The 25139-nt window shown below is 63.0% G+C and overlaps 1 protein-coding gene across 6 annotated transcripts in view; it reads right to left on the bottom strand.

Annotated features, from left to right (window-relative positions):
• Nucleotides 1–206: 206 nt before the first annotated feature.
• Nucleotides 207–25139, bottom strand: part of EML2 (EMAP like 2) — a 39626-nt gene continuing 14693 nt past the window's right edge. For 2 of the 6 annotated variants that reach the window (XM_084612885.1, XM_084612887.1), the window contains 18 exons: nucleotides 20902–20930; nucleotides 20508–20637; nucleotides 19754–19903; nucleotides 18812–18881; nucleotides 17691–17801; nucleotides 16885–16980; nucleotides 16672–16806; nucleotides 12244–12343; nucleotides 11607–11761; nucleotides 11069–11194; nucleotides 4706–4837; nucleotides 4528–4595; nucleotides 3923–4011; nucleotides 3445–3542; nucleotides 3021–3108; nucleotides 2277–2372; nucleotides 1243–1373; nucleotides 207–842 (listed from right to left, as the gene is read on the bottom strand). In XM_084612885.1, the coding sequence (XP_084469011.1) occupies nucleotides 717–842; nucleotides 1243–1373; nucleotides 2277–2372; nucleotides 3021–3108; nucleotides 3445–3542; nucleotides 3923–4011; nucleotides 4528–4595; nucleotides 4706–4837; nucleotides 11069–11194; nucleotides 11607–11761; nucleotides 12244–12343; nucleotides 16672–16806; nucleotides 16885–16980; nucleotides 17691–17801; nucleotides 18812–18881; nucleotides 19754–19903; nucleotides 20508–20637; nucleotides 20902–20930 (1930 nt within the window). In that variant the 3' untranslated portion in view covers nucleotides 207–716. Of the gene's footprint in view, nucleotides 843–1242; nucleotides 1374–2276; nucleotides 2373–3020; nucleotides 3109–3444; nucleotides 3543–3922; nucleotides 4012–4527; nucleotides 4596–4705; nucleotides 4838–11068; nucleotides 11195–11606; nucleotides 11762–12243; nucleotides 12344–16671; nucleotides 16807–16884; nucleotides 16981–17690; nucleotides 17802–18811; nucleotides 18882–19753; nucleotides 20001–20507; nucleotides 20638–20901; nucleotides 20931–23347; nucleotides 23501–25139 lie in introns of those variants that run through there. The other 4 variants (XM_084612886.1, XM_084612888.1, XM_084612889.1 and 1 more) reach the window with 3 other exon arrangements.

Raw genomic sequence — 25139 nt, 5'->3', positions numbered from 1 at the left:
CAGAAAGACTTCCCCAGAGTCCTGCCTGGCTTCATGGGGAGCAGTTCCAGAGCATCACCCGGGGACTCCGTGACACGCCCCAACACACACACACGCACACAGAGCCAGCCCCTGAGTGCGTCCCCCCCAACACACACACTCAGCCGGCCCCAGTGGTTCATATACACCCCCAGGGCGGTTCTCACACACACACAGAGCCGGGCCGGTTCAGTCACTTGCCTTTACTGGCTGGGCTGGGCGCAGAAGAGCTCGATGCCCGCAGCCCCGCGCCCGATCTTTGGAAATACAGGTTCATGCTTTGGCCCCTGCCCTTGGCCCCCCCCGCCAGGGACGCCAGGACCATCCCCGGATCCAGTGCAAATCCGGCTGGCTGGGGATGGGGGGTGACCCCCATACTCAGCAGCCTAGTAGGGGTGGGGAAGGGCAGAGCCAGCCCCACTCCTGGCTGGGGGTAGATTCTGGGTCCCTCTCCCAACCCCACCCCCAGGGAGGGGCACGTGTGACCCTTGATCCCTCTACTATTCCCCTTGGGGGGGAGCCAGGCACCCTCCCTGACAAAGTGCCCCCCCACCCGCGATCTGGGTCTGCCCCCTGGGCCCCATCCCGCCCCAGCCTGTGCAACCTCCAGCCTTTCAATATAGCTCTGGATATAGACTCAATACATACACAGATCTCTGGAAAATACAGCCCCCGCCCCACGGCCCCCACCCCGCCCCCTAGACCAGGCGCCACTGCAGGACGCTGGTGTCGGTGCCGCCGGTGGAGAGCAGCAGGCTGTCGTCGGGCAGGAAGGCAACGTTGGTCACGTGGCTGCTGTGCCCGCCGGCCGCGTGGCTCGGGGCCTGCCGAGGAGACGGGCGGGGTCAGGGCCGGGAACCGGGGGGACAGGGCGCCCCCAAGCCCCGAGGGCCTGCAGCAGCCGGGGCCGTGGCTGGGCGCTCCCCAGGGATGAGGGGGGCACACGGGTGCCAGAGGGGCTGGGTTGGGGGGGCGGGGCGGGGCAGGGCTCACAAGCCAGAGAGGGGCAGGGAACAACCCAGAGGAGACTCAGCCTGGAGAAGGGGCCCCCCACAGCTAGGGGCAGTGAGAGATGGGGCAGCGGGGGACACGGCTGGCACTGGGGGGGCCCAGGGCACTTGGAGATGTGTATGCCGCTCACCCACAGCGGGCGTGGGGCACCGGGAGAGTGGGGCTTGGGCTGGCGTGAGGCACCAGGGGATGGGGCATGGGGCTGGCACTCACCCGCGGCTGGCAGCAGGGGTAGGAGAACAAGTGCACTTTGCCGAAGTCGTCGGCGGAGGCCAGGAGTTTGCCATCGTGGGAGCGACACGCAGCGTTGATGTCTGTCCCGTCCGCGCCCTCCGGCCAGATCCCTGCCAGGGCAGGGCAGGCCAGGCCTGAGCACGGGGCCACCCCAGAGCCCCCGCTCCCTGACTGAGCCCCATCCATCCCCCGAGCCCCACTCCCCGACCAGCCCCTAGCCCTGCTCCCCGACCAGCCCCCGAGCCCTGCTCCCCACCCAATCCTGCTCCCCGACCAGCCCCCCAGCCTCACCCACAGCCCAGTCCCACTCCTCAACCAGCCCCCGAGCCCCGCTCCCCACCCAATCCTAATCCCCGACCAGCCCCCCCCCACTCCTCAACCAGCCCTGCTCGCTGACTGAGCCCCATCCACACCCCAGCCCTGCTCCCCACCCAATCCTGCTCCTCGATCAGCCCCCACAGCCTCACCCACAGCCCAGCCCCACTCTCCGACCTTCCACCACAGCTCCCTACACCACTCCCCAACCAGCGGCCCACTCCCCGACCTCCCCCCAGCACAATCCACCACCCAACCAGCCACCTGAGCCCCGCTCCCTAACCTTCTGCCCCACACCCCCAGTCCCCTGCACCGCTCCCCAACCTGCCTCCCAGCACAATCCACCCCCCAGCCCCACTCCCCAACCAGGCTCCCAGCCCTGCTCTTTGACTGAGCCACATCCACGCCCCCGTCCTGCTCCCTACCCAGCCCTGCTCCTCAAGCAGTGACTCCAGCCCCACCCTAGCCACTCTCCCGACCAGTCCCCCCAGCCCCACCCATGCCCCAGCACCACTCCCCAACCACCACCCACCCCACCCTGCTTCCTGACCAGTCCCCCAATCTGCTCACCGACCTTTCATTCACCTGCCACCCCCAGCCCCTGCAGCCTCCCCCAGCCCTGTTCCCCGAACAGCCTCCCCAGCGCAGGGTGTCCTGAGTGGGGCTGGCCCCCAGCTCCCTGCTGCCCCGGCACTCACCGAAGACCCCGAAGCCCAGCACGCAGCTGGCCGTGGCCCACTCCAGGTTGCGAACGGCCCCGGTGTTGGGGATCTGCCGGCAGGTGGTGGGGTCCCCTGAAGAAAAGGGGGCTGGATGAGCAGGGGACCCTGCACCGCCCAATGTGGGAGGGACAGAGAGACGCCCCACAGAGCAGCCCCAGAGCTCCCGACCCCAACAGCCAGTATACTCCCCTGGCCGCGGGGGTCTCCCTGTGCCGCCCCGGGGGGGAGGGCAGTCCCATAATCCCCCCATTATGGGGGGGGGGGACCAGGGTGCAGTTCTGTCACTAGCCAGCACCAGGAGCAGAACCCAGGAGTCCTGGCCCCCTGCCCCATCCAGGTCAGCCCTGAGCTGGCTGCACCTTGGGCCCCGCAAGGACCTTCCTGCATTAACCGTTTACTCCCCAGGCTGAGGATGTGTGTGTCTCTGGGCCCCACTGCAGAGATGCCCCACTGGGGACATGGGACAATTTCTCTCTTCCCAGGGGGGAAGAACACACCGGCCCCTAGTTTGATTTGTCCCTGACACCTTGGGGCCAAAGCATCCCAGCCTTTAAAGGGGTGGTGCCCAGCATGACTCCAGCTCCTGGCACGGTGCCCAGCAGGGTCCGATCCCCCCAGCCTGATGCCCAGAGCCTAGCACGGCGCCCAGCAGGGCCCAGCTCCCCAGGCCGATGCCCAGAGCCTGGCACAGCGCCCAGCCACACCCCAGGCCACACTCACAGTACAGGATCTCGTAGTCCCCAGAGTTGGTGACGAAACAGCTGCTGTCGGCTGCCCAGTCCAGGTGAGTGATGAAACTGGAATGACCCTGTGGGGGAGAGGGTTAACAGGGGGGAGAGAAGTTGACTGACCCTGGGGGGCAGGGCAGGGGGCTAGCGGGGGGTGTGACCGACCCCAGGGGGAGGATTGACCTGGGGGTGCCCGTGCTACAGAGAGAACGAGTGTCTGGTTCCAGAGGGACCCCGAGAGGCCCCTGGCTGGCTCCCCGCCCCCGGCCCGGGCAGCCCCGGGGTGAGCCTCACAGGGCAGACACTCGGCAGTGCCTCCCGCTGGCCGCCCCCTGCACCGCAGGGCGAGTGGCTCTGCTAGCCCCATTGCTGCCCCCCACCCAGGGCCCCTCGTTCCCCGCCTGGCCCCCACCTACCGAACACTTGCCGACGCGGCTGTACTTCCTGCCGCCCTCGGAGACGCCGTACACGTAGATGAAGTTATCGTGGGAGCCCACGGCCAGGTAGCTGCCATCTGGGGGCACAGAGAGGGGGAGCTGCGCCGAGCCACACGGGCTGCGGAGCAGGGCCCAGCCCAGGGGCGGGCAGAGGGACGCTCCCCCACGGGAGCCGAGGAGCTACTGGAATTGGGGACGGGAAGGGCTGGGGATGCGGGGTCAAGGCAGGCGTGACAGGGTCGGCTCCCCTCCCCTGCATCTCCCAGTGCCCTTCACTCCTGACCCGCAGCCCCCTGCCATCTCAGCCCCGTACTCCCCCCAGCTCTGCCGCTGCCCCTCACTCCCGACCCGCAGCCCCCAGCCAGCCCAGCCCTGGGCTCCCCTCCTCCAGATCTCCCGGTGCCCCTCACTCCCGACCCGCAGCCCCTGCCAGCCCAGCGCGCTGGGGGTCCCCTACCTGGCGAGAAGCTGACGACGGAGATGGGCTCACTGCCGTCCGTGTGGATTGTGACCAGGTCCCGCGTCTCCGTGTCCAGCACCAGCCACCTGGCGGGGAGAACGGGACTATGGTCCAGGACCCGCCCAGCCTCTGTGTGATGGGTGACAGCTACCCAGAGGGGGCAGGGCCTGGTACCCCCCCTCCAATAATCCTCCATCTTGGGGTCTGGCCCTCGGGAGTGGGGGGTGTTCAGGATGCAGACCCCCAAACTGGAGCAGCGTGTCCTGCCCACAGGCAGCGTGGCTGGAGCCGGCTGGCGAACCCCCAACCTGGGGGTGCCCAGACACAGCTGCTCAGACAGGGGTTGGGGGTCATTACAGCACCGGCTCCCAGGCCAGGCCTGAGCTCTGCCATCCGCACCCGGCCCTGCCAGGCTCTGGGGCTATACAGGGCGCCCACCACCGTCAAGGGGCTGCCAGCTCGGGGGCAGCGGCATGGACCCTGCACCCTCCCTCACCCCACAGGAATGAGGCTCCGTGCTCCACTCCCCACCAGGCCCTGGGCTCCCCATAGGGCTGCAGCACCCCCACAGGGCCAGCCCCTTCCACTCCCCACCCCCATACCTTCCCGTCACCGTCCCCACCGCCAGCACGGAGCCGTTGGGATGGAAGCCAGCTGAGCGGGCCGCGTCCTGGGGGGCAGAGAGAGACAGGTTCACTCCAGGCCTAGGACAAGTGCCGCAAATGCCCCACCCCCACCCCACGGGACCCTCCCAGCCAGGGGGCCCCCCAATCTGCTCACCTCGATGGCTTTGCTCCACAGCGGCCGGTGGGTGGCCACGCTCCACAGATGAACCTGCCTGTCCTGGCCGCAGGTCAGGAACTGGTCTAGGCTGGGGTGGGTGGCCAGGCCCCAGAGCTCCTCCGTGTGACCCTGGGGAGAGATGGGCCTGCTGAGTGCCCAGCATTCCCAGCCTGGCTATGCCCAGCCCTTCCCACCCAGGGCCCCTCCGTGCCTCAGCAAGGTCGGCATAATCCCCCTCAGCGATGGGGATAGAACCCAGGAGTCCTGGCCCGCTCCCTGCCCTGAGCACTAGACCCCACTCCCCTCCCAGAGCTGGGCAGAGAACCCAGTGTCCTGACTCCTGACGCCCAAACCAGGTTGCAACGGTTTTCTATGTTCTGTGTACGTCACTATGGCTGCGACCCCTACATTGCCCCCCATCCCAAGTGCTCACCCCCACACCCAAGGCCCTCATGAGCCATCCCCTCCTCCCAGGTGACCACAGAATCACAGAAGTGTGGGACAGGAAGGGACCTCGAGAGGACAACTAGTCCAGCCCCCTGCACTCACGGCAGGACCACATAATAACTCGCCCACCCCTGTCAGCTCTTCGTCCAACCTGCTCTTAAAAACCTCCAGGGACGGCGATTCCAACCCTCCCTGGGTGATTTGTTCCAGGGCTTAACCACCCTGACAGGAACTTGTTGCTAACGTCTGACCTAAACCGCCCTGGCTGCAGTTTAACCCATCGCTTCTTGTCCTGTCTTCAGAGGTTAATGAGAACAATTTTTCTCCCTCCTCCTTGTGACAGCCTTTTGTGTACTTGAAAACTGTTATCATGTCCCCTCTCAGTCTTCTCTTCTCCAGACTAAACAAACCCAATTTTTTCAATCTTCCCTCTTAGGTCATGTTTTCTAGACCTTTCATTTTTTTGTTGCTCTTCTCTGGACTTTCTCCAATTTGTCCACATCTTTCCTGAAACGTGGTGCCCAGAACTGGACACAATACTCCAGCTGAGGCCTAATCAGTGTGGAGTAAAACGGAAGAATTACTTCTCCTGTCTTGCTTACAACACTCCTGCGAATACATCCCAGAATGATGTTCGCTTTTTTTGCAACACCATTACACTGTTGACTCATATTTAGCTTGTGGTCCACTATGACCCCAGATCCCTTTCCGCAGTACTCCTCCCTGGGCAGTCATTTCCCAGTTTGTATGTGTGCAACTGATTGCTCCTTCCCAAGTCCAGCACTTTGTATTTGTCCTTATTGAATTTCATCCTATTTCCTTCAGACCATTTCTCCAGTTTGTCCAGATCATTTCACATTTTAATCCGCTACTCCAAAGCACTTGCAACCCCTCCCAGCTTGGTACCGTCCGCACACTTTATAAGTGGACTCTCTCTGTCATTATCTAAATCACTGCTGAAGATATTGAACAGAACCAGACCGAGAATCAACCCCCGGGGGACCCCACTCGTTTTGCCCTTCCAGCATGACTGTGAACTACTCATAATTACTCTCTGGGAACGGTTTTCCGACCAGTTCTACCCCCACCTTATAGTAGCTTCACCTAGGTTGTAATTCCCTAGTTAAATCGATCTAATGCTGCTAAATTCGATCTAAACTCGTCGTGTAGACCAGGGCTTGGTTGTATTTCCCTAGCTTGTTTAGGAGAAGGTCACGCAAGACAGTATCAAACGCCTTACTACAGGCAAGATATACCATAGCTCTCCCCACCCCCATCCACAAGCTTTGTCACCCTGCCAAAGAAAGCGGTCCAGGTGGTTGGACCCAATTTGTTCTTGACAAATCCATGCTGACGGTCACGTATCACCTCATTATCTTCTAGGTGTTTGCAAATTGATTGATGGATTATTTGCTCCATTCTCTTTCTGGGTACGGAAGTTAAGGTGACTGGTCTGGAATTCCCCGGGGTGTCTTCATTCCCCTTTCTACAGGGGGGGCGCCATATCTGCCCTCTTCCGGTTCTTTGGAATCTCTCCTGTCTTCCATGAGGTTTCAAAGATAATCGCTAATCTCTTCAGTCAGATCAGGGAGTATTCTAGGCACGCCCTACCTGCGTTCGCTCCCCACAGCCTGATGCCCCCAAGAACCAGGCATGTGACCCCAAGTATTCAGACCCCAAAGCGCAGAGAGCCCCACCCGCACCTCGCCAACCAAGAAGGCAGAGGGAGGGGCTGAGCCACCACAGAGCTCTTCTATCGGCTGTCAGGGAAGCCAGTCTCAGCATCGTTTGTCCCGCCCCGGACTCCTACTCCAGGCCATGGCAGGGCATCCTGCATGGGGGGCGGATATGGATACCTGTGGGGGTGTGGGGTGGGGATGAATACCTGCTGGTGGTTGTGGGGGGTGAGGGGATGGGTACCTGCAAGGGTGCGGGGTGGGGATGGATACCTAAGGGTGGTTGGGGTGGGGGTGAGGGGATGGGTACCTGCAAGGGGGAGAGAGGCAGAGGGGATGGGTACCTGCAGGGGTGGAGGGGATGGATACCTGCAAGGGAGAGAGGGGGAAGGGATAGGTGTGTTGAAGTGGGAATTTTCTGTAAACATTTAGTATGAATACTGTATGTACCTCAGTTTCCCCTCTACGCTGCATTGTCACCAAGGGGTTGGGAAAGGGCTGGTTTCTCTCAGTGGAGGCCTAGAGATGTGGGTGTGAATGGTGCCTGGTTGTCTTGGGTTTGGGGGCCCAGGTCAATGGAGAGTCCCCGAAGACAATGGCCAATCCAATCAGCTGGACACTTGGTACCTAGCAACTAATGACCATGGAACCCCCACCCCCTGCAGAAAGTCAACCAGGTTTGTGCAGCTGGGAACAGGAGGGGCCAGGTGGGATGGGCTTGGGAACTTGAATGAAGATGACACGGAGGGACAGGGCAGGAGCGAAGGGGGTCACACCACTCGGCTGGGCTCTGGACTGACCACAATGGGCCAGGCTGTAACTTTCCTCTCTTGGCTGACCAAACACTTTCTATGCTGGGGTCCGGTCGACTAATACAGCTGACTGTTTAGACAACGCTGGCTGAGCATCCTTGCAGATGCTGAGTGAGATGCCTTGCTCCCTAAGATTGTACAACTGTCCCTCAGGGTCTGCCTCAGTGGGTCTCACTGACTGGAGCTCACAGTGGGAAGCACAGGGGCTGGCAGCCCAGGGGTCCAGCCTAGGGAGGTGGTGAAGCTGCGGGGCCTGCTCTGGAGGAAGAGTGAGACCCCCAGGGTGTCTGGCACACTGAAGGGCGCCTTTCCAAATCTGGGGCCAGAGCACCAACCCTGTCGATCCGTGACTGGTGGTGGGAGCAGTGGGATGCTGAATACACAAGAAGCTGTTTGCAATAAGTGACGTGCAGCAGTAAAACAAGGGCAGTCAAAGGAAATCTCCCTAAGGACATTGCAACCCAGGCAGGGAGACGGGGTTAGGCGTCAGGATACTCAACAAGGAGCAGCTGATTACACGGCTGGAGAAGGACGATGGGTCCATGAAGCAGGTCCGAGAGGGGAGGCAGCAGCCGGGCAGTGACACACAGCGACTGAGGCAGCAACAGGACGTCCTCAAGACCCGGTTCCCCGTCTGGGTCTTGATGACCTCTCGCCCCTTGCTCCTGCTCTTCCGGGTCCTACAGCTCCTTCCCACTGACAGCTCTGAAGTGGTGGGAGCTGGAGCTGAGAGGGAAGGAGCTGTAGGACCTGGAAGAGCAGGAGCAAGGGGCAAGAGGACCCCCTGAGGGGAAAGTGGGGAAAGGCAACTCCACAGGGAGCCTAGATACCACATCATTGCCCCAGTTTAATGGGGCAGGGGTATAGCTATAGACCCCCCTGCCTTTGCCCGGGCCTGTGATCTGAACCCGGCTGGTCCTGTGGCTCAGCTGTCTCACCCCTCCCTCAGCCCCAGAGCCATAGAGGGGCATGGCCAGATGGATGGGGTGGAGACGGGGGACTATGGACAGTTCAAACAGGCTCCACTGGGATGGACCCTGCGGCGTGGAGGAGGTGGTTTCGGGGCATGCAAAGACACCCACAGAGAAGCTGGGAGAACCTCTCCGCACCTCGGATCAGGGTGCAGGGGCCCCCAGGCTGGAGGAGCAGGACAACCTGGCTGGGGTAGAGCCACGCCGTGAGATCTGTCCCCACGAGCTTAAACCGTGGCTAGCAGACAGGGAGCCAAAGGATCTCCCCAGTGCTGGTTGGCTGGCAGAGGAGTGGGTGGGCAGCAGGGCCAGGTATGGAAAGAGACCCAAAGGAGACTGGCCTGAGCAAGGGTCTGGGGAAGGGGAACCAACGCCGGCATCCCAGGACGGGGACTCAGGGAAAGCCACAGTTGGGGGAGGTCAGACCTCCTCCAAGGGACCTCACAGACCTAAGGGGTAATACCTGCAGGCGGACAGGGCGTAAGTGGGCCAAATGCCCACAGCTGGTTTGGCCAGGACAGAGGCTGAGTCGCACTCGGCCAGCCCAGGCAGACAGCCTGCAGCCAGGCCCCCAGAGTGAACGAACTCTGTGATTGAGAGGAAGCAGTGACCCAGCCAGCCCTGGGGGGCACAGACAGGCTTCCAATGCAGCCACCAGGACACGGGTCCTGCTGCCCTCCCCCGGGCTCAGACGCAACTGAGTGGGCATGGACGGCGGTGGTCGGGGGAAGACATTCATGGGGTGGGGAGAGATGCTGGGACTGAGAACCCTGCTCAAGCCCTGTGCGGTGCAACCCCACCCGATGCTGAAGGGCTGGGGCCAAGGATCCAACCATGAAGCCGTTCACTCTGCTGATGGCTCAGATCCCTGTGGGTCAGGAAGGATCGGGGGGCTGGTCCTTGGGGCTCTCCAGGATATCAGGTTTGATGCCCTTAAGGGAATGACTGTATCGCTCCAAGACAGGATCCAGGCCCAGCTTCTGTAACTGCCAAAGCTCTGAGTCGCGCCAGTCAGGTGAGAATGCAGCTATCCGTGAACAGCAAACAGCTGGGCTGGCAGGGAGGGGGGGATTTTCCACCTGGCTCAGGACATCTGCGGGTCTGTAACCAGACACCGAGATCCAGTCCCCGCCCAGCTCCACACCGCAGATGTGAGTCACACAGCTCCCAGGAGACCCCAGCTGAGCTTGGGCACACACAGGTGGGGCAGGGGGCAGCCAAACCGGTTTGCCTTGTGCAAGGGGGAGAGAAGCCCCGGGGAAGGGGGAAGCAGCTGGAAGGCTGTGGCTGGCATGGCCATGGGAATCCTAGCAGGGGATGGGGGGGAGGGGGAGACAAGAGGACTCTGCCCTGGGGGCGAGGGCACAGCTCCAAAGGGAGGTGGCCCCTGTTGGGGAGCCCCCTGCATCCTGGCCTCACCAGCCCCTGGGACACCAGAACCCCAGATATACAGCTGGGGCAAGGAGTCCCACCCCAGGCTGCCCCCAAGGCAGAATGGGGGTCACTGCCCTCCTTGCTCCCTGGCAGATGAGGGGGGCAGGGAGTGGCAGGACCCCAGGCCAGTTTCAAACCCAAAAGGTCCTGGCAGGGCAGGGGCTTGGAAAGGTGAGGCTGAACTGCCTCAGGTCACTGGCTGAAGCGATCCCGATCAGTTCGGGCTCAAAGCGGGAAGAGATGTGACCAAGTAGGAATTTTCTGCAAACATTTGCTATGAATACTGTGCGTGCCTCAGTTTCCCCCCTGCATTGTTACCGAAGGGGTGGGAAAGGGCTGGTTACTCTCGGTGGAGGCCTAGAGATGCAGGTGTGAATGGTGCTGGGGTTTGGGGGCCCTGGTCAATAGAGAGTCCCCGAATACAATGGCCAATCCAATGAGTAGGACATTTGCTACCTAGCACCTAACAACCATGGAGGTCGCCCACTGCAGGACCCCAGCCCGCTTTGAGCAGCTGGGAACAAAAGACTGAGAAGACAGGTGGGACGCCTGGGAATGTGAACAAAGATGACACACAAAGGGGGTTGCACTGCTTGGCTGGACTTGGGACTGACCCAGATGGGCCAGGCTGTAACTTTCTTCTCTCTGCTCACCAAGGACTTTCTGTGCTGAGGCTAGTTGCCTAATAACCCTGCCTGTGCCCGCGCTCTGAGCGTCCCTGCAGATGCTGGCAGAGGGGCCGTTGCTCCCCAAGTCTGTACAAGTCTCCCTCAGGGTCTGCCTCAGTGGGTCTCGCTGAGCGGAGCTCACGGTGGGATGCAGGGGGCTGGCGGCCCAGGGGTCCAGCCTAGAGAGGCGATGAAGCCGCGGGGTCTGCCCTGGAGGAAGCATGAGACCCCCAGGGGGTCCAGCGCACTGAACAGTCCAGAGACTGTTCCAAAGCTGGGGCCAGAGCCCTGTAACAATGAGTATTTACATGGGGGGGCGGGAGGTACCTGCATGGGGGGAGGGGAGGGGTACCTGAACCAGGGAGGAGAAGCCGGTGGCCAGCGAGCCCTGCAGCACCGAGTTGCGGGTTGTTCCCACGAAGAGGGTGTCATCTTTGCCTTCTGCGATGGTGCGCACCGGCCCAAAGCTCTCTGGGACCTGCGGGAGAGGAGAGCACTGAGCCATGGGCATAGCTGGGGCTAGAACCCAGGTGTCCTGGCTCCCAGCCCTGCCCCCCCGCCCCCACCCCCCCTCTAACCCACTAGCCCCCACTCCCCTCCCCGAGCTCGGGGCAGAACCCTGGAGTCCTGGCTCCCAGCCCCCACCTGCTCTAACCACTAGACCCCACTCCCCTCCCAGAGCTGGGGAGAGAACCCAGGAGTCCTGGCTCCCAGCTTCCCCCCGCCCAAGCTGGGGAGAGAACCCAGCAGTCCTGGCTCCTGGGATTCTGTCCACCCTCCCTCCTGCCCCGTGGTGCCTGCGTGGCGGCAGGAACACTGCACCCCAATGGGGACCCGGGGGGGGGGGAGAAGGCAACACAGTAGCTGCTCCCCCCTTCTGACCCCCTCACCTCATTCTCCTGCAGCTTCTGGTAGTCGCGCCCCCAGAGCACGACCCGGCGGTCCTTGCCGCCACCCGAGACGATGGTGCCATTGTGCAGCACGCAGAGGCCAAAGATGCCACCCTCATGGGCCCCTGGCACCGCCTGGCTGATCCGGTTCCCCCCTGCCAGCAAGGGCACAGTCAGCAGAGAGACCCCCAGCTGGGACCCACCATGCCCCCCACTCCTCAGGACCCCCCTCCCTGCTGGGACCCACCCCCTCAGGATCTCTCCCCCCCTCCCGCTGGGACCCTCCAAAGGGGACCCACCATGCCTCCACCCCTGCAGGACCCCTCCCCCCTGCTGGGAACCAGGCCCCCACCCCTGCAGGCCCCCTCCACTGAGACCCATGCCCCCCTCTCCAACCCGTGACCCAACGCCCTTCCTCCCCCACCCTTGTGAGGGGGGAGTCAGCTGTAATTTAGGGTTCCCAAGAGGTGGTTACAGGGTCAGAGGTGCTGCTATGACTCCAGCCTCCCCCTCCAAATCCAGATGCTCTTTCTGGTAGCTCCTCCCACCTTGAATTCTCCCTCCCCCAGCCAGTCCCCTCCCCAACACTGGTGCCCTCTCCCTGGGCCGTTCCCACTGCCCCCCCCCCCGCACTGACCTTTGCCCCAGATGTAGAGGTTGCCCCCAGAGTCCCCGGTGACCACATCCCCGTTCTCGGTGAAGGCCACGCACAGTACGTACTTGGGCTTGTCGTGTTTCTGGAGGGGGAGGAAAACGCAGGTGACCCACCTGTAACTGGCCTCTGCAGGCTTGGGACCGAGTCAGAACCGACCAGCAGTGGGTGGGCTGCTCTGCCAAACCCAGCTGCCAGGCTGCCAAACCCAGCCCTGACGCACCACGTCTTGTCTAGTGGGAACCGTACCACATGGAGCAGCAATAAGGGGACTATGCTGCCGGTGTAGCGGTTCCTCTAGCCAGTGAGCTCGGAGAGGAACACCAAGCTGCCCGAGAACACTCTTTGATGCAAAGCCTGATCCTTCTAGCTAGGGACTGTGCTAGAAAGAAACATCACCCGTATATGAAATGACCCGAGTTCTACCTCGAGAATACGAAGAGCGCTCTTTCCACATCCACCTAGCGTGATCTACAATCCCCTTCACTGCTACGAGGTTTAGGAGAAAACCCAGGTAAGGTTACACTTTGATTAACCCGGGAATCCAAAGCTACCTTCAGAAGGGATGTAGGATGTGGTCGAAGAACCACTTTATCTGGGGAGTGCACCATCGGTGCATGCAGAACAAGGAGCAATGGTCTCAAGTTGCAGTGTGGGAGGTCTAGGTTGGATATTAGGAAACACTATTTCACTAGGAGGATGGTGAAGCACTGGAATGCGTTACCTAGGGAGGTGGTGGAATCTCCATCCTTCGAGGTTTTTAAGGCCTGGCTTGACAAAGCCCTGGCTGGGATGATTTAGTTGGGGATTGGTCCTGCTTTGAGCAGGGGGTTGGATTAGGTGACCTCCTGAGGTTCCTTCCAACCCTAATCTTCTATGATTCTATGCAGCTCCCTGATTCTCCTGGTGGAAGCAATTGCTCGTATAAAGGCTGTCTTGGCAGAAAGATGAAACGGGGAACAACCGTAACGGCTCAAACGGGAAAGACATGAGCCAAATTAATACTCAATTCAGCTGCCATGTAGGGACTGGAGGATAAAGATTCAATAAACCGTCTACAACCTCCCTCACCAGCTTGTGCGAGAACATGGATTTACCCTGAAGAGGAGTATGGACGGATGCAAAAACTGCTAGATGTACTTTAACAGGAGAAAGGTAAAAGAGGGAGTCTAAGCACAACAGATATTCTATGATGAGTTGAACAGGGGTTGAAACTGGGTCCACATTTCTATTAGTTGCCTGTATAATGAATCTTTCCCATTTAAAGTAATAACTTCTCCTAGTAGAGAGTTTCCCAGCACTAACGAGAATTTGCTGGCCCTCAACAGAACGTAACTTTTCTAGGTCCCTCAAAGTCCTATCGCCCTGGCTGTTAGATGTATGATTTGAGATCTAGGGGGAGGACAATGGGCTGCGGAGAGAGGACCCCAGTGAGGACCCCAGTGACGTGACCAGCCGGTTCCAGCCAGAGGGGAAACAAAGGACAGATGACAGGAGAGGCTGAGAGGAGCGGAGGCCCAGGCAGCCTGTTTACCTGGGACAGAAGACAAAGGACAGAGGCGGGACTTGGGGGACTGTGATATCAGATGCCCAGCTGGAAGGAGGGGCGTTCTGGACTGGAGAGAGCAGCCAGAGCCCACCTGGAGGCTAGACAGACCTAGATGTCATGTGCTGAGGGCAGCCAGGCCTCAGGCCCTGAGAGTTTCCTATGCTGTGTTCAGATGCTCAATAAACCCTCCTGTTTTACGCTGGCTGAGAGTCGCTCCGGTCTAGAGAACAGAGTTGCATTGTTCCCTCTGGGAGTGGAGGCCCTGGGGGTCCAGAGCGAGTGGACTCCCTGAGGGGACCCACGGCGAGAGACAGGTGTGCTGAGGGCTCAGAGAGGTGAGGTTCCAGGAGCTGGAGGGGCTTAACCCCCGAGGGAGAGTGGACCCCTGAGAAGGGCTGTCGCACTGAAGGGGGTTCCTCCCAGGGACCGTACAGAGCCGAGAGAGAGCATGAGGCCTGTGAGTCCATAACAGTAGGACCCAGAAGACTGAACACTCGATGGGAGGTCTCCTTGAACGCTACTGATGCCATCCTACCAACCGATTCGTAAAGCTGAATTGCATCTTCAGAGGAGACAATGCTGTTGCTACTCCAACGTTGTCATCAGCTGAGTCTGGAGTTTGACATCGCATTCAGGGTCACCCTGTGGAGATCCCACCCGGGAATCCTCTTCCGAGAATACCTCCTGGTCTTTGGGGGGGAGCTGTGACGAAGTGGGGAATTTTCTTAATGTTTTGCATGAATACTGTGTGTGTCTCATTTCCCCCCCCCCCCCGCCCCCATCTGCTGCATGTTTAACGAGGTGGTGGGAGAAGGTTTGTAGTTGCAGAGGACCAGGTGTGACCTTGCCTAGCAGCCAGGACCCCAGACAATCGCCTGGAGATTGGGGACCCCAGCAACTGGTGACCTGGTGACTGGGAGGCCCAGCCCAGCTTGGAAGTCAGCTGGTTTTGGCCAGTGGAAGGACAATCAGCTGAGGAGAGAAAAACCCGGTGGCCCATTTCAGCCAATGGGGGAATAAAAGATGGAAGAGGAGGCCCAGGCAGCCTGTTTACCTGGGGCCGAAGACAAAGGCTGTTTGATAATCTCCTGTTTGGAGATGATATAGGATGCTCGGCTCGAAGGAGTGGGCTTCTGGACTGGGAACAGAGAGAACAACCGGAGCCCATGGGGATGGAGACAGACCCAGTTAGACTGTGGTGAGGGTTGCTAGGCCCTGAGAACTTCCTGTTCTGGGTTCAGTCGTTCAATAAACCCTCCTGTTTTATGCTGGCTGAGAGTCGCTGCAGGCAGAGATTGGGGGGCATTATTCCCTCTGGGTGTGGAGGCCCCGGGGTCCAGAGCGAGTGGACTCTCGGAGGGGCCCACGGCAGAGACAGGCGTGCTGAGGGCTGTTCCAGGAGGCGGCAGAGCCCAGGGCTTAACCCCTGAGAGTGGGCCCCTCAAGAAGGGCTGACACACTGAAGGGGGTTCCTATCATATGGAGCCGAGAGAGCCCAGGGCTGTGAGTCCGTGACAAGTGGTCTGTAATTCTCTGATCCGAACGGCCCAGATCCACAGACTTCTTTCTGGCACCGGAGAGTCTGGTAAGGGGAGAGAGAGGAGTTGGCCAGTATGCCCAGGCCATCCAAGGAGGCACAGGCCAGTCCTGCCAACTTCCCCAGCAGGACAAACCGGCAATCCAGTATTACCTCATGCACAAAACCTGCGTTTGGGGAAAGACCGTCTCTTCGGCATAAGTACGCAATCTCGTTCCCCATCTGACAGCGGATCCAATCCTGAAGCTGATAGCGTGGGCGAGCGCTGCGATGTAGGGATCCTAACCACCGAACAGTGGAGAAAAGGTCTCTTCCGGCAGCCCAGGAAGGGTTCAAGGCAGTGGTGGCAATAACCCCAGAGACCTCTCTCTCGGCACCCCTCGCCTCGGTCTTTTGCCCAGCAGGAAATACAATCCAATCGGATCTGAAGAGGGGTGAGGAGCCAGATGAATTTAAGCCATAACCTGTATCGTTGGCTTTGTCCAACCAGATCTGAAAATCTCTCCCGAGTCTTCAGACTTCGGATCTGTGAAATGCGAATGATCCGAGGAGCTGCTGGAGACAGGTTGCAGACTGGGGAACTCTTCTGGGGAACAGAGGGAGATGCTCCTGAGGCGCTCGGGGGATCCATCGATCGCTTGTCCAGACCTGCGCCAGCAGGGAACGTTCCGAGGTTACAGCCAGGTCTGCGAATGAGCTGGAAGTACAGCCTGGCACCAGAGCCAAGCTCCTGTTTCTGATCAGGAGGGTTTCTTGGGTCCGGACACGGCCAGAGCCAATTCCAGTCTCCTATTCTTAGCCTCAGATCCCTTAGATCTATCGGGTTTCAACGCTTTAGCGACTGAGGGCTCTTGTAACACAAGAGTCTGCCGTGTGTTCTGTCTCCCCCTCGTGGCCCGGGAAGCGAATGTGCCGCACACCCGACAGCCTGCCAACAAATGATTTTCACTCCAGAATTTCAGGCGCCAGGCGTGGGCATTAGAAGATGGGAAGACCATAGGACATGATGAACTTATCTTAAACCCTGCTTCTTTGCAGGAACCTGCCTCGCCCAGCTCGGGGCAAACACCCCCCAGCCTGGGACCAGGGACCTGCCCCCCCAGGCCAGGACCCCCAAATCCCCATTATTAGGGACTTGACCCCCCCACCAAAAAAAACCATTACTGGAGCACAGGCCTCAGTACCCCCGATCTCCAACCTCGAAGGCACAGAAACTGAACCCCCCGAACCCCTCACGAGGGCAAAGGCCTCCCGACTCCTTCTGGTGCAGCCCTAGTGGCCCCCCACAATTTCTGATCCCTGGCTCAGCTCCCCAGGCCCCCCTCACCTCAAAGATGCCCTGCCGTTTGCTCAGGCTGCCCTTGTCCAGGCTCCAGAAGTAGATATGTGACTTCCCGCAGGTGATGAGCAGTGTTGGCTCCGTGGGGTGGAAGGTGGCGGCCAGGACTGATTCGTTTGAGCACTGCAGGGGAAGGAGAGCGTGAGGGGGGGCAGGTGCCGGGGGAGAAGGAGATGTGGGGGGAATATCGGGGGGGGTTACCTTGACGTCAGCGATTTTCTGCTCCTTCTGCCAGTCCCACACTGACAGCACGTGCTCGTTGGAGTCATCGACGGCACACAGCAGGCCCCCGCCATTCTGCGGAGAGGTGGGGTGCTCAGATGGGGGTCACCCCCCACTTTACAGATGCCCCCTGCCTGCTGACTCTCCCCACTGTGCACCTAGCCCCCCCATGCCCTCTGACCCCCTCAATGCTGCCCCCCCCGCTCACCAGCTCTCCCCCATTCTCCTGTCTCTGTCACTCCCAGCACTTCAGCCCCAGCCCCGCTTCCCTGCCGGGGGTATGGGGGCACAGGGAGTACAGTTGGATCATTGGCTCCCTTTTGAAGAGGGGAAGGGCTGGCTCAGTGGGGCGGGGGGATCCTCCTCTCTAGTGCAAGGCGGTTGCCCCTTGTGTCTCCCCAGGACCCTGCAACCAGGAGATTCACCCAGCCGAGTGCCAGCTGCCCCCCCCCAGGACTGAGAGACAGAAGGGAGCCCCCCAGCTCTCCACTCCTTGCACCCCAGAACCCCCCAGTCCAACAGACTCCTCCTGCACCCCCAGAACCCATAGGCCCATGCACCCCCTGTACCGCAAATCCCCTAGTGCAATGCAGTCCCTTGCACCCCAAGACAGGGGGCAGAGGGAAAGGGACCATCTGATGGGGCAGGCCATGGGGAGAGGTCTGCAAGGAAGGGGGGAGTGGTGAAGGGGCCAAAGGGAAGGGTCGGGGAGGTGAGGGGCAGTGTAGGGGCAGATAATAGGTGAGGGGGTGGGGTCAGGAACCCGGCGAAGGGGGGTCACTTACGGACTTTGAGAATCCCACGCAGCTCACGGCTCGGTCGAAGGCCCCCAGGCCCAGCACGTGCAGCGTGTTCAGGCTGACCGAGTCCCAGACCCGCACGTGGGGCAGTAGGGGCTGCAGGAGAAGCCGGCGGCAGGGGAAGGGGGAGACCATCAGTCTGGCCCAGCCCCCGAACTGCTCATTGGGGGCGGGATCAAATCCCCTGGGGATACGCCCCCCCGCACCAGACCCCTCTCCCATCCAGCCCCTTCCCCACAGCCCAGACAGCCTGGGGACTCCCCCTTTGCTATTGCCACCTCCATAACCCCACACCCAGGGACTGGCATTTTCCCGCCCCATAGGCATCTGCCCTGTCCTCACTGCAGACCCACGGTGTGACGAAGTGGGACTGTTCTTAATGGTTCCTCTGAATAGTGTGGGGGTGCCTCAGTTTCCCCTAGGCAGTTCTTAAGTCTCTAGGTGCTGGGATAAGGGTGTATGATCCTTGCAGAGCCCTAGAGGGCAGGTGCATGCAGGGGTCTGGACACAGAGAATGGCCGACACCCTGTTTCCTGGCAACTGATGGCCTGGGCCCTTCCCCCCTGCAAGGTGAGAGCTAAAGGGATGGAGAACAAAGGAATCAGGTGCCCTCCTGGCCCGGGAAAGGAACAAAGCCCAGGGGAGGAGAGGCTGGAGGGAGTTTCAGTTTGGGGCTGCCCGGGAACATGGAGTGAAGTGCAGACGTGGTTGTCTGGCTCACTGGACACAAAATGGACCTGGCTGAGGGGTCCTGTTTTCTGCACCTGCAAGCTCTGTTTTAGACCATGTTCCTGTCGTCTAATAAACCTTCTGTTTTACTGGCTGGCTGAGAGTCACGTCTGACTGCGGAGTTGGGGGGCAGGACCCTCTGGCTTCCCCAGGACCCCGCCTGGGCGGACTCGCTGGGGGAAGCTCACGGAGGGGCAGAGGAGGCTGAATGCTCCGAGGTCAGACCCAGGAAGGTGGAAGCTGTGTGAGCTGTGTGTCCTGAAGACAGGCTGCTCACAGCGAGGAGACTTCCCCAGAGTCCTGCCTGGCTTCATGGGGAGCAGTTCCAGAGCAGCGCCCGGGGACTCCGTGACACACGGTGCCCCCCATCTCCTCACCTTGCCATCCTTAGATGTCCCGGCCACCTGCCCAGTTGCTATGGTTACCATGTCGGGGTGCACGGCCAGGCTAGGAGAGAGAGGAGCAAGTTCAGGCCCCACAAGTGACATGAACTGCTGGGTCTCAGCAGCTCTCCCTCCCCCCTGCCATCCAACCCTCTTTGTGGCAAGACGGCCTGGGGGGGATGGGGGGCAGGGATTGAAGTTCTGTTCTCCCCTTCCTTCATTGGGGGTGTGGGTGGGACTCGGGGCCTTTCCCCTCTAGGAGGCACTGGCTCCCATCCAGCTGCAGGGCAGGGGGCAGGTTGAGGAGGGGACTCGGGGCCTTTCCCCCTCGGGGGGCGCTGGGCTCCCATCCAGCGGCAGGGCAGGGGGCAGGTTGAGGAGGGGACTCGGGGCCTTTCCCCCTCGGGGGGCGCTGGCTCCCATCCAGCGGCAGGGCAGGGGGCAGGTTGAGGAGGGGACTCGGGCCTTTCCCCCTCGGGGGGCGCTGGCTCCCATCCAGCTGCAGGGCAGGGGGCAGGTTGAGGAGGGGACTCGGGCCTTTCCCTTCTCGGGGGGCGCTGGCTCCCATCCAGCGGCAGGGCAGGGGGCAGGTTGAGGAGGGGACTCGGGCCTTTCCCCCTCGGGGGGCGCTGGCTGCCATCCAGCGGCAGGGCAGGGGGCAGGTTGAGGAGGGGACTCGGGGCCTTTCCCCTCTCGGGGGGCGCTGGCTCCCATCCAGCAGCAGGGCAGGGAGCAGGTTGAGGAGGGGACTCGGGGCCTTTCCCCCTCGGGGGGCGCTGGCTCCCATCCAGCGGCAGGGCAGGGGGCAGGTTGAGGAGGGGACTCGGGCCTTTCCCCCTCGGGGGGCGCTGATCCAGGACAGACCCATGTGCTGCGGCACGTCCACCCGCCTGGGCGCTGGGGCCCCCCAAGGCTCGCCATGGGGCCCCCCCTCACCACTTGATGTCGTCGTTGTGGCCCAGGTAGTGGCGCTGGTGCTGCTCCGCCACGTTGTACAGCACGGCCACGGCTGCCACGAAATAGACGATCTCCCCCGTGGGCAGCAGGAAGAGGTTGGCCCGGCAGTCGCGGCCCCGGTACCCGTAGCTGGGGCGACGGGTCAAGGAAAAGAGGGCAGGGCGGCTCCCCTTCCCCTCTGCCCGCCTGAGGGATCTTTGCTCTGGGGCCAATAACCCTGCAGCCCCTGCAACTCCAGGAGAGGCGGAAACTGAGGCACCAAGTGGTGTCACCCACCCCTTCCCCATCACCCAGGAGTCCTGGCTCCCAGTCCCCTGCTCTAACCACTAGACCCCACTTTCCTCCCCCTCCACACCCCGTCCGAGCTGGGATAGAACCCAGGAGTCCTGGCTCCCAGCCCCCTGCTCTAACCACTAGACCCCACTTCCCTCCCCCCTCACCCCGCCCCGTCCGAGCTGGGATAGAACCCAGGAGTCCTGGCCAGTTGTTAAGCTCTGTTTGCCACCCCGGGTTATCCGGCAGTGCGTGGCCCCTGGTTATACCAGTGTAAATGGTCAAACGTCTCTGGCTACACCGGGCTCTAGGGGGTCAAAAAAGTTTTGCTTAAAAAAATTTCATTTCAAACTTGTGGATATTCCTCCTGCCCACCCCCGTGGAGCCAACCACGGGGCCCAATCCACCCATCTGTAGCGGGGGGCGGGCAGGGGGGGGCACTGTCATGAGCAGCGGATACACCCAGTCCAGCTTCAGCTTCTTGGGTGGCAGCTCTGGCTTGGCGTCCAGGCTGTAGGTGGCGACGAGGGCATCAGGGATGTACATGGGGACGGGACGGCCCCGCAGGAACATCTTCACGTAGCCATCCTCTGTGTAAGGACGGGGCTCATGGGGGGGGGGGGGGGAGAGCCACTGCCCCCGCACCCCACAGCTCAGATCTACCCTCCCCCCACGCCCTGGAGCCAGCCCCTCGCGCACCGCTCCCCACCATCCCACACAATCCAGGGTTCTCCTCCTCACACCTGTCCATCGGTGGCTTCCCCATCCTGCCCCCTGCCAGCTGCCCCATAACGCCCCCCGCCCCGCCTCACCCTGCCCAGCCCTTTCCCAGTGTGCACGGCGCACCCACTCACCAGCGCTGAAGGTGGCCTCCTTGGGTTTGCTGCAGGTGAGAACCGGAGAGATTACAACCGGGGACCCTGACTGGCACCCCATCACACCCCCACCCCCCGCCACCAGCAGGGAGCGGCGTCCCCACCCCGGCATGGGCCTGTCCCCTGCACTCGGGGCCAGCTGAGCTGGGGATCAGGACCCCCCAAAACACCCTTGGCCACCTCCCTCAGGCCTCTGGCGGCCAATGCAAGCGTGTGTGGGAGGCTCTCTTCCTACAGGGCTCAGCCAGCCTGTCCCAGAGATCCCTCCTCCACCCCACAGACCCCTGCCCCCCACACAGTCACACGCCCATCTCCCCTGTGGCCAGGATGGAAACTCCCAGCAGAGAAGGGGTTAAGGCTCCCAGCACAGGGCGGCTCCGTCTCCCTGCCCATCTGCTGCGGCTTTGGCTTTTATCTCCACCGTTGCAAGCGGCCCCACCCCACTTCCCCAGCCCGCCCCACAACTCTTCCCCACCCCACTGCACCAGCCTGCCCCTCCCCCCTTCCCCAGCCCACCCCACAACTCTTCCCCCCCTTCCCCAGCCCGCCCCACAACTCTTCCCCCACTGCGCCAGCCTGCCCCTCCCCCCTTCCCCAGCCCACCCCACTGCGCCAGCCTGCCCCTCCCCCCCGCGCCAGCCCGCCCCACAACTCTTCCCCTCCCCACTGCACCAGCCTGCCCCTTCCCCCTTCCCCAGCCCACCCCACAACTCTTCCCCCCCTTCCCCAGCCCGCCCCACAACTCTTCCCCCACTGCGCCAGCCTGCCCCTCCCCCCTTCCCCAGCCCACCCCACTGCGCCAGCCTGCCCCTCCCCCCCGCGCCAGCCCGCCCCACAACTCTTCCCCTCCCCACTGCACCAGCCTGCCCCTTCCCCCTTCCCCAGCCCACCCCACAACTCTTCCCCCCCCTTCCCCAGCCCGCCCCACAACTCTTCCCCCACTGCGCCAGCCTGCCCCTCCCCCAGCCCGCCCCACAACTCTTCCGCCACTGCACCAGCCTGCCCCCCAACTGCACCAGCCTGCCTCTCCCCACTTCCCCAGCCTGCCCCACAACTCTTCCCCCACTGCGCCAGCCTGCCCCTCCCCCTTTCCCCAGCCTGCCCCACAACTCTTCCACTCCCCCCTGCGCCAGCCCACCCCACAACTCTTCCCCCACTGTGCCAGCGAGCCCCTCCCACAGCCAGCCCAACTCTTCCCCTCCCCCCTGCACCAGCCCGCCCCACAACTCTTCCCCACCCCACTGCGCCAGCCCGCCCCACAACTCTTCTCCTCTCCCCTTCCCCAGCCCGCCCCACAACTCTTCCCCCACTGTGTCAGCCTGCCCCTCCCCCTTCCCCAGCCTGCACCACAACTCTACCCCAATGCGCCAGCCTGCCCCACAACTCTTCCCCTCCCCCATTCTCCAGCCAGCCCCACAACTCTTCCCCCACTGCGCCAGCCTGCCCCTCCCCACTTCCCCAGCCCGCCCCATAACTCTTCCCCCACTGTGCCAGCCTGCCCCACAACTCTTCCCCCACTTTGTCAGCCTGCCCCTCCCCCTTCCCCAGCCTGCCCCACAACTCTACCCCAATGCGCCAGCCTGCCCCACAACTCTTCCCCTCCCCCATTCTCCAGCCAGCCCCACAACTCTTCCCCCACTGCGCCAGCCTGCCCCTCCCCCAGCCCGCCTCACAACTCTTCCCCTTCCCCAGCCAGCCCCTCCCCCCTTCCCCAGCCAGCCCCACAACTCTTCCCCCACTGCACCAGCCTGCCCCCCTTCCCCAGCCAGCCCCTCCCCCACCATTCTCCCAGCACCTTCCAGCCCCACTGCCCCTCCCCCATCCTGCTGCACTGCCTGCCCCATCCCCATTACACTAGCCTGGGTCATTGCCCCTCTTCTGCCCAACCAGCCTGCCCCCAAGACCCTCACTACATAAGCCAGCCCCATAGCCCCTCCCCCGCTGCACCCACCCGCCCCACATCAACTTCCCCCCTGCACCAGCCTGCCCCACAGCCCCCCACCCACAAGTCTATCCCATCAGCCTGTCCCTCCACTGATCCCCATTGCACCAGCCTGCCCCACAGCCCCCACCTGCCCTTCCCTGCTGCACCAGCTTGCCCTGCTCTCTCAGCCAGGACCCCCCTTCCCCTCCACCTGCCCCACTTCCCCATGGCACCCGCACCACCCCCGACCCCGGCAGTCTCTGGAAAGGCGCAATAGGGCCCGACCGCGCTGCACCCCGATCGGGGGGGGTGGGGGGCAGGAGCCTGAGCTCCAACGATGGGGGCATGTGGCTCCTTACAGGCTGCAGCGGCACCCCCGGGTAGGGGGCCCGTGACCCCGGCCGGGGCAGGGAAAGGGGCGGGCCCCGGGGCCCATCAAGGAAGGGCTGGCGGGCAGGTGGGGGGAAGGTGGGGGTGCGCGGGAGGGGCGGGGGGGGTTACCTGGGGCTGGCCCCGGCCCCTGCCGCTGCCTTTCGCATGGTGCCGGCTGCCCTGGGGTCCCCGGCTGCGGGGCGGAGCTGCGGGCTGGGGCCCGGGCCGGGCGCTTCCCGGACGGGCCGAGGTCCGGCTCCACCCCCGGGAGGCTGGAAGGGAGCCTCGGCGCGGTCCCTCCCCCGGCCCGGCTGCAGGGCGGAACGAGACCCGCCCAGCACCCGGACCCCGAGTTCCCCGGCACGCGGGTCCCCCTCCCTACCAGCGCCTGGGTCCCCCAGCACCCGGACCCCGAATTCCCCCAGCACCCAGGTCCCCCCCCCCCAGCGCCCGGACCTCGAGTTCCCCCAGCACCCAGACTCCGAGTTCCCTGGCACACGGGTACCCCTACCCACCGGTGCCCGGGTCCCCCCAGCACCCGGACCCCGAATTCCCCCAGCACCCGGGTCCCCGCCCCCCAGCGCCCGGACCTCGAGTTCCCCGGCACGCGGGTACCCCTCCACACCAACGCCCGGGTCCCCCAGCACCCGGACCCCGAATTCCCCCAGCACCCGGGTTCCCCCCCCCAGCGCCCGGACCCCGAGTTCCCCGGCACGCGGGTCCCCCTCCCCACCAGCGCCCGGATCCTCCCAGCACCCGGATCCCCCCCCAGCACCCGGGACCCCCCCACATCGCCCAGACCCCGAGTTCCCCAGCACCCGGGTCCCCCGCACAGCGCCTGGACCCCAAGTTCCCCAGCACGCGGGTACCCCCCCCACCAGCGCCGGGATTCCGGGTCTCCCAGGGCCTGGGTCTCCCGCCCAGCACCCGGGACCCCGAGTCCCCCCCAGAGCCCAGACTCCGAATTTCCCCAGCACCTGGGTCCCCGCCACAGCGCCCGGACCCTGAGTTCCCCAGCACGCAGGTACCCCCCCACCAGCGCCGGGATCCTGGTCCCCCCCCCCAGCACCTGGGACCTCGAGTCCCCCCCAGCGCCCGGACCCCGAATTCCCCCAGCACCCGGGTCTGCCCCCTCAGCGCCGGGATCCCAAGTCCCCCCAGCCCCTGGGTTTTCCCCAGTGCCCGGACCCTGAGTCACTACCAGCACCCAAACCCCCAACACTTCCAGCGCCCAGATCCAGAATCCGCCCCAGCCCCTCACAACCCCAGTCTCCCGACCCTGAGTCCGCCAGCACCCGGCCTCCCATTCCCCCTGACCTCCTGGGTCTCCCCAGCACCCGGCCTCCCATTCCCCTCCACTCCCTGGGTCTCCCCCCCAGCGCCTGGACCCCTGCACCCCCAGCACCTGAACCTCTGCACCCTGAGTCCCCCCACCCACCCCTGGGAGTCCGCCAGTCACCTCCAGAACCTGGATTCTGAGGCACCCCCAGCCCCTTGGTCACCCCAGTGCCCAGACTCTGAGTCCCCCCGCCCCCACATCTGGATCCCACATCACCCCTATTGCCTGGCCTCCCAGCCCCCGAGTCCACCCCCCTGGGCACCCAGTGTCCTCCTAGTGCCCAGCCTCTCAATCCCCCCTCCCTGCCCCCAGGTCCCACCCAGTGCCCCCAGATCCCCCCCAATGCCTGGTCTCCCAGTCCCCCCCAGCACCCGGGTCCCCCCAACATTGAGACACCGAGTCCCTCCCAGCACCTGGACCCCGAGTCACTGCCAGCGCCCAGATCCAGAATCACCCCCAGTCCCTGACAACCTCAGCGCCCAGAACCCGAGTTCCCCCAGCATCCGGCCTCGCAGTCCCCCTGCCAGCACACGAGGCTCTCCAGCATCCAGCCTCCCAGTCCCCCCTACCCCCTGGTTCCCC

The sequence above is a fragment of the Lepidochelys olivacea genome (genome assembly GCF_965140295.1).
Source record: "Lepidochelys olivacea isolate rLepOli2 genome assembly, chromosome: 23".
Lineage (NCBI taxonomy): Eukaryota > Metazoa > Chordata > Testudines > Cheloniidae > Lepidochelys > Lepidochelys olivacea.
This window is presented reverse-complemented; position numbering and strand designations above follow the sequence as displayed.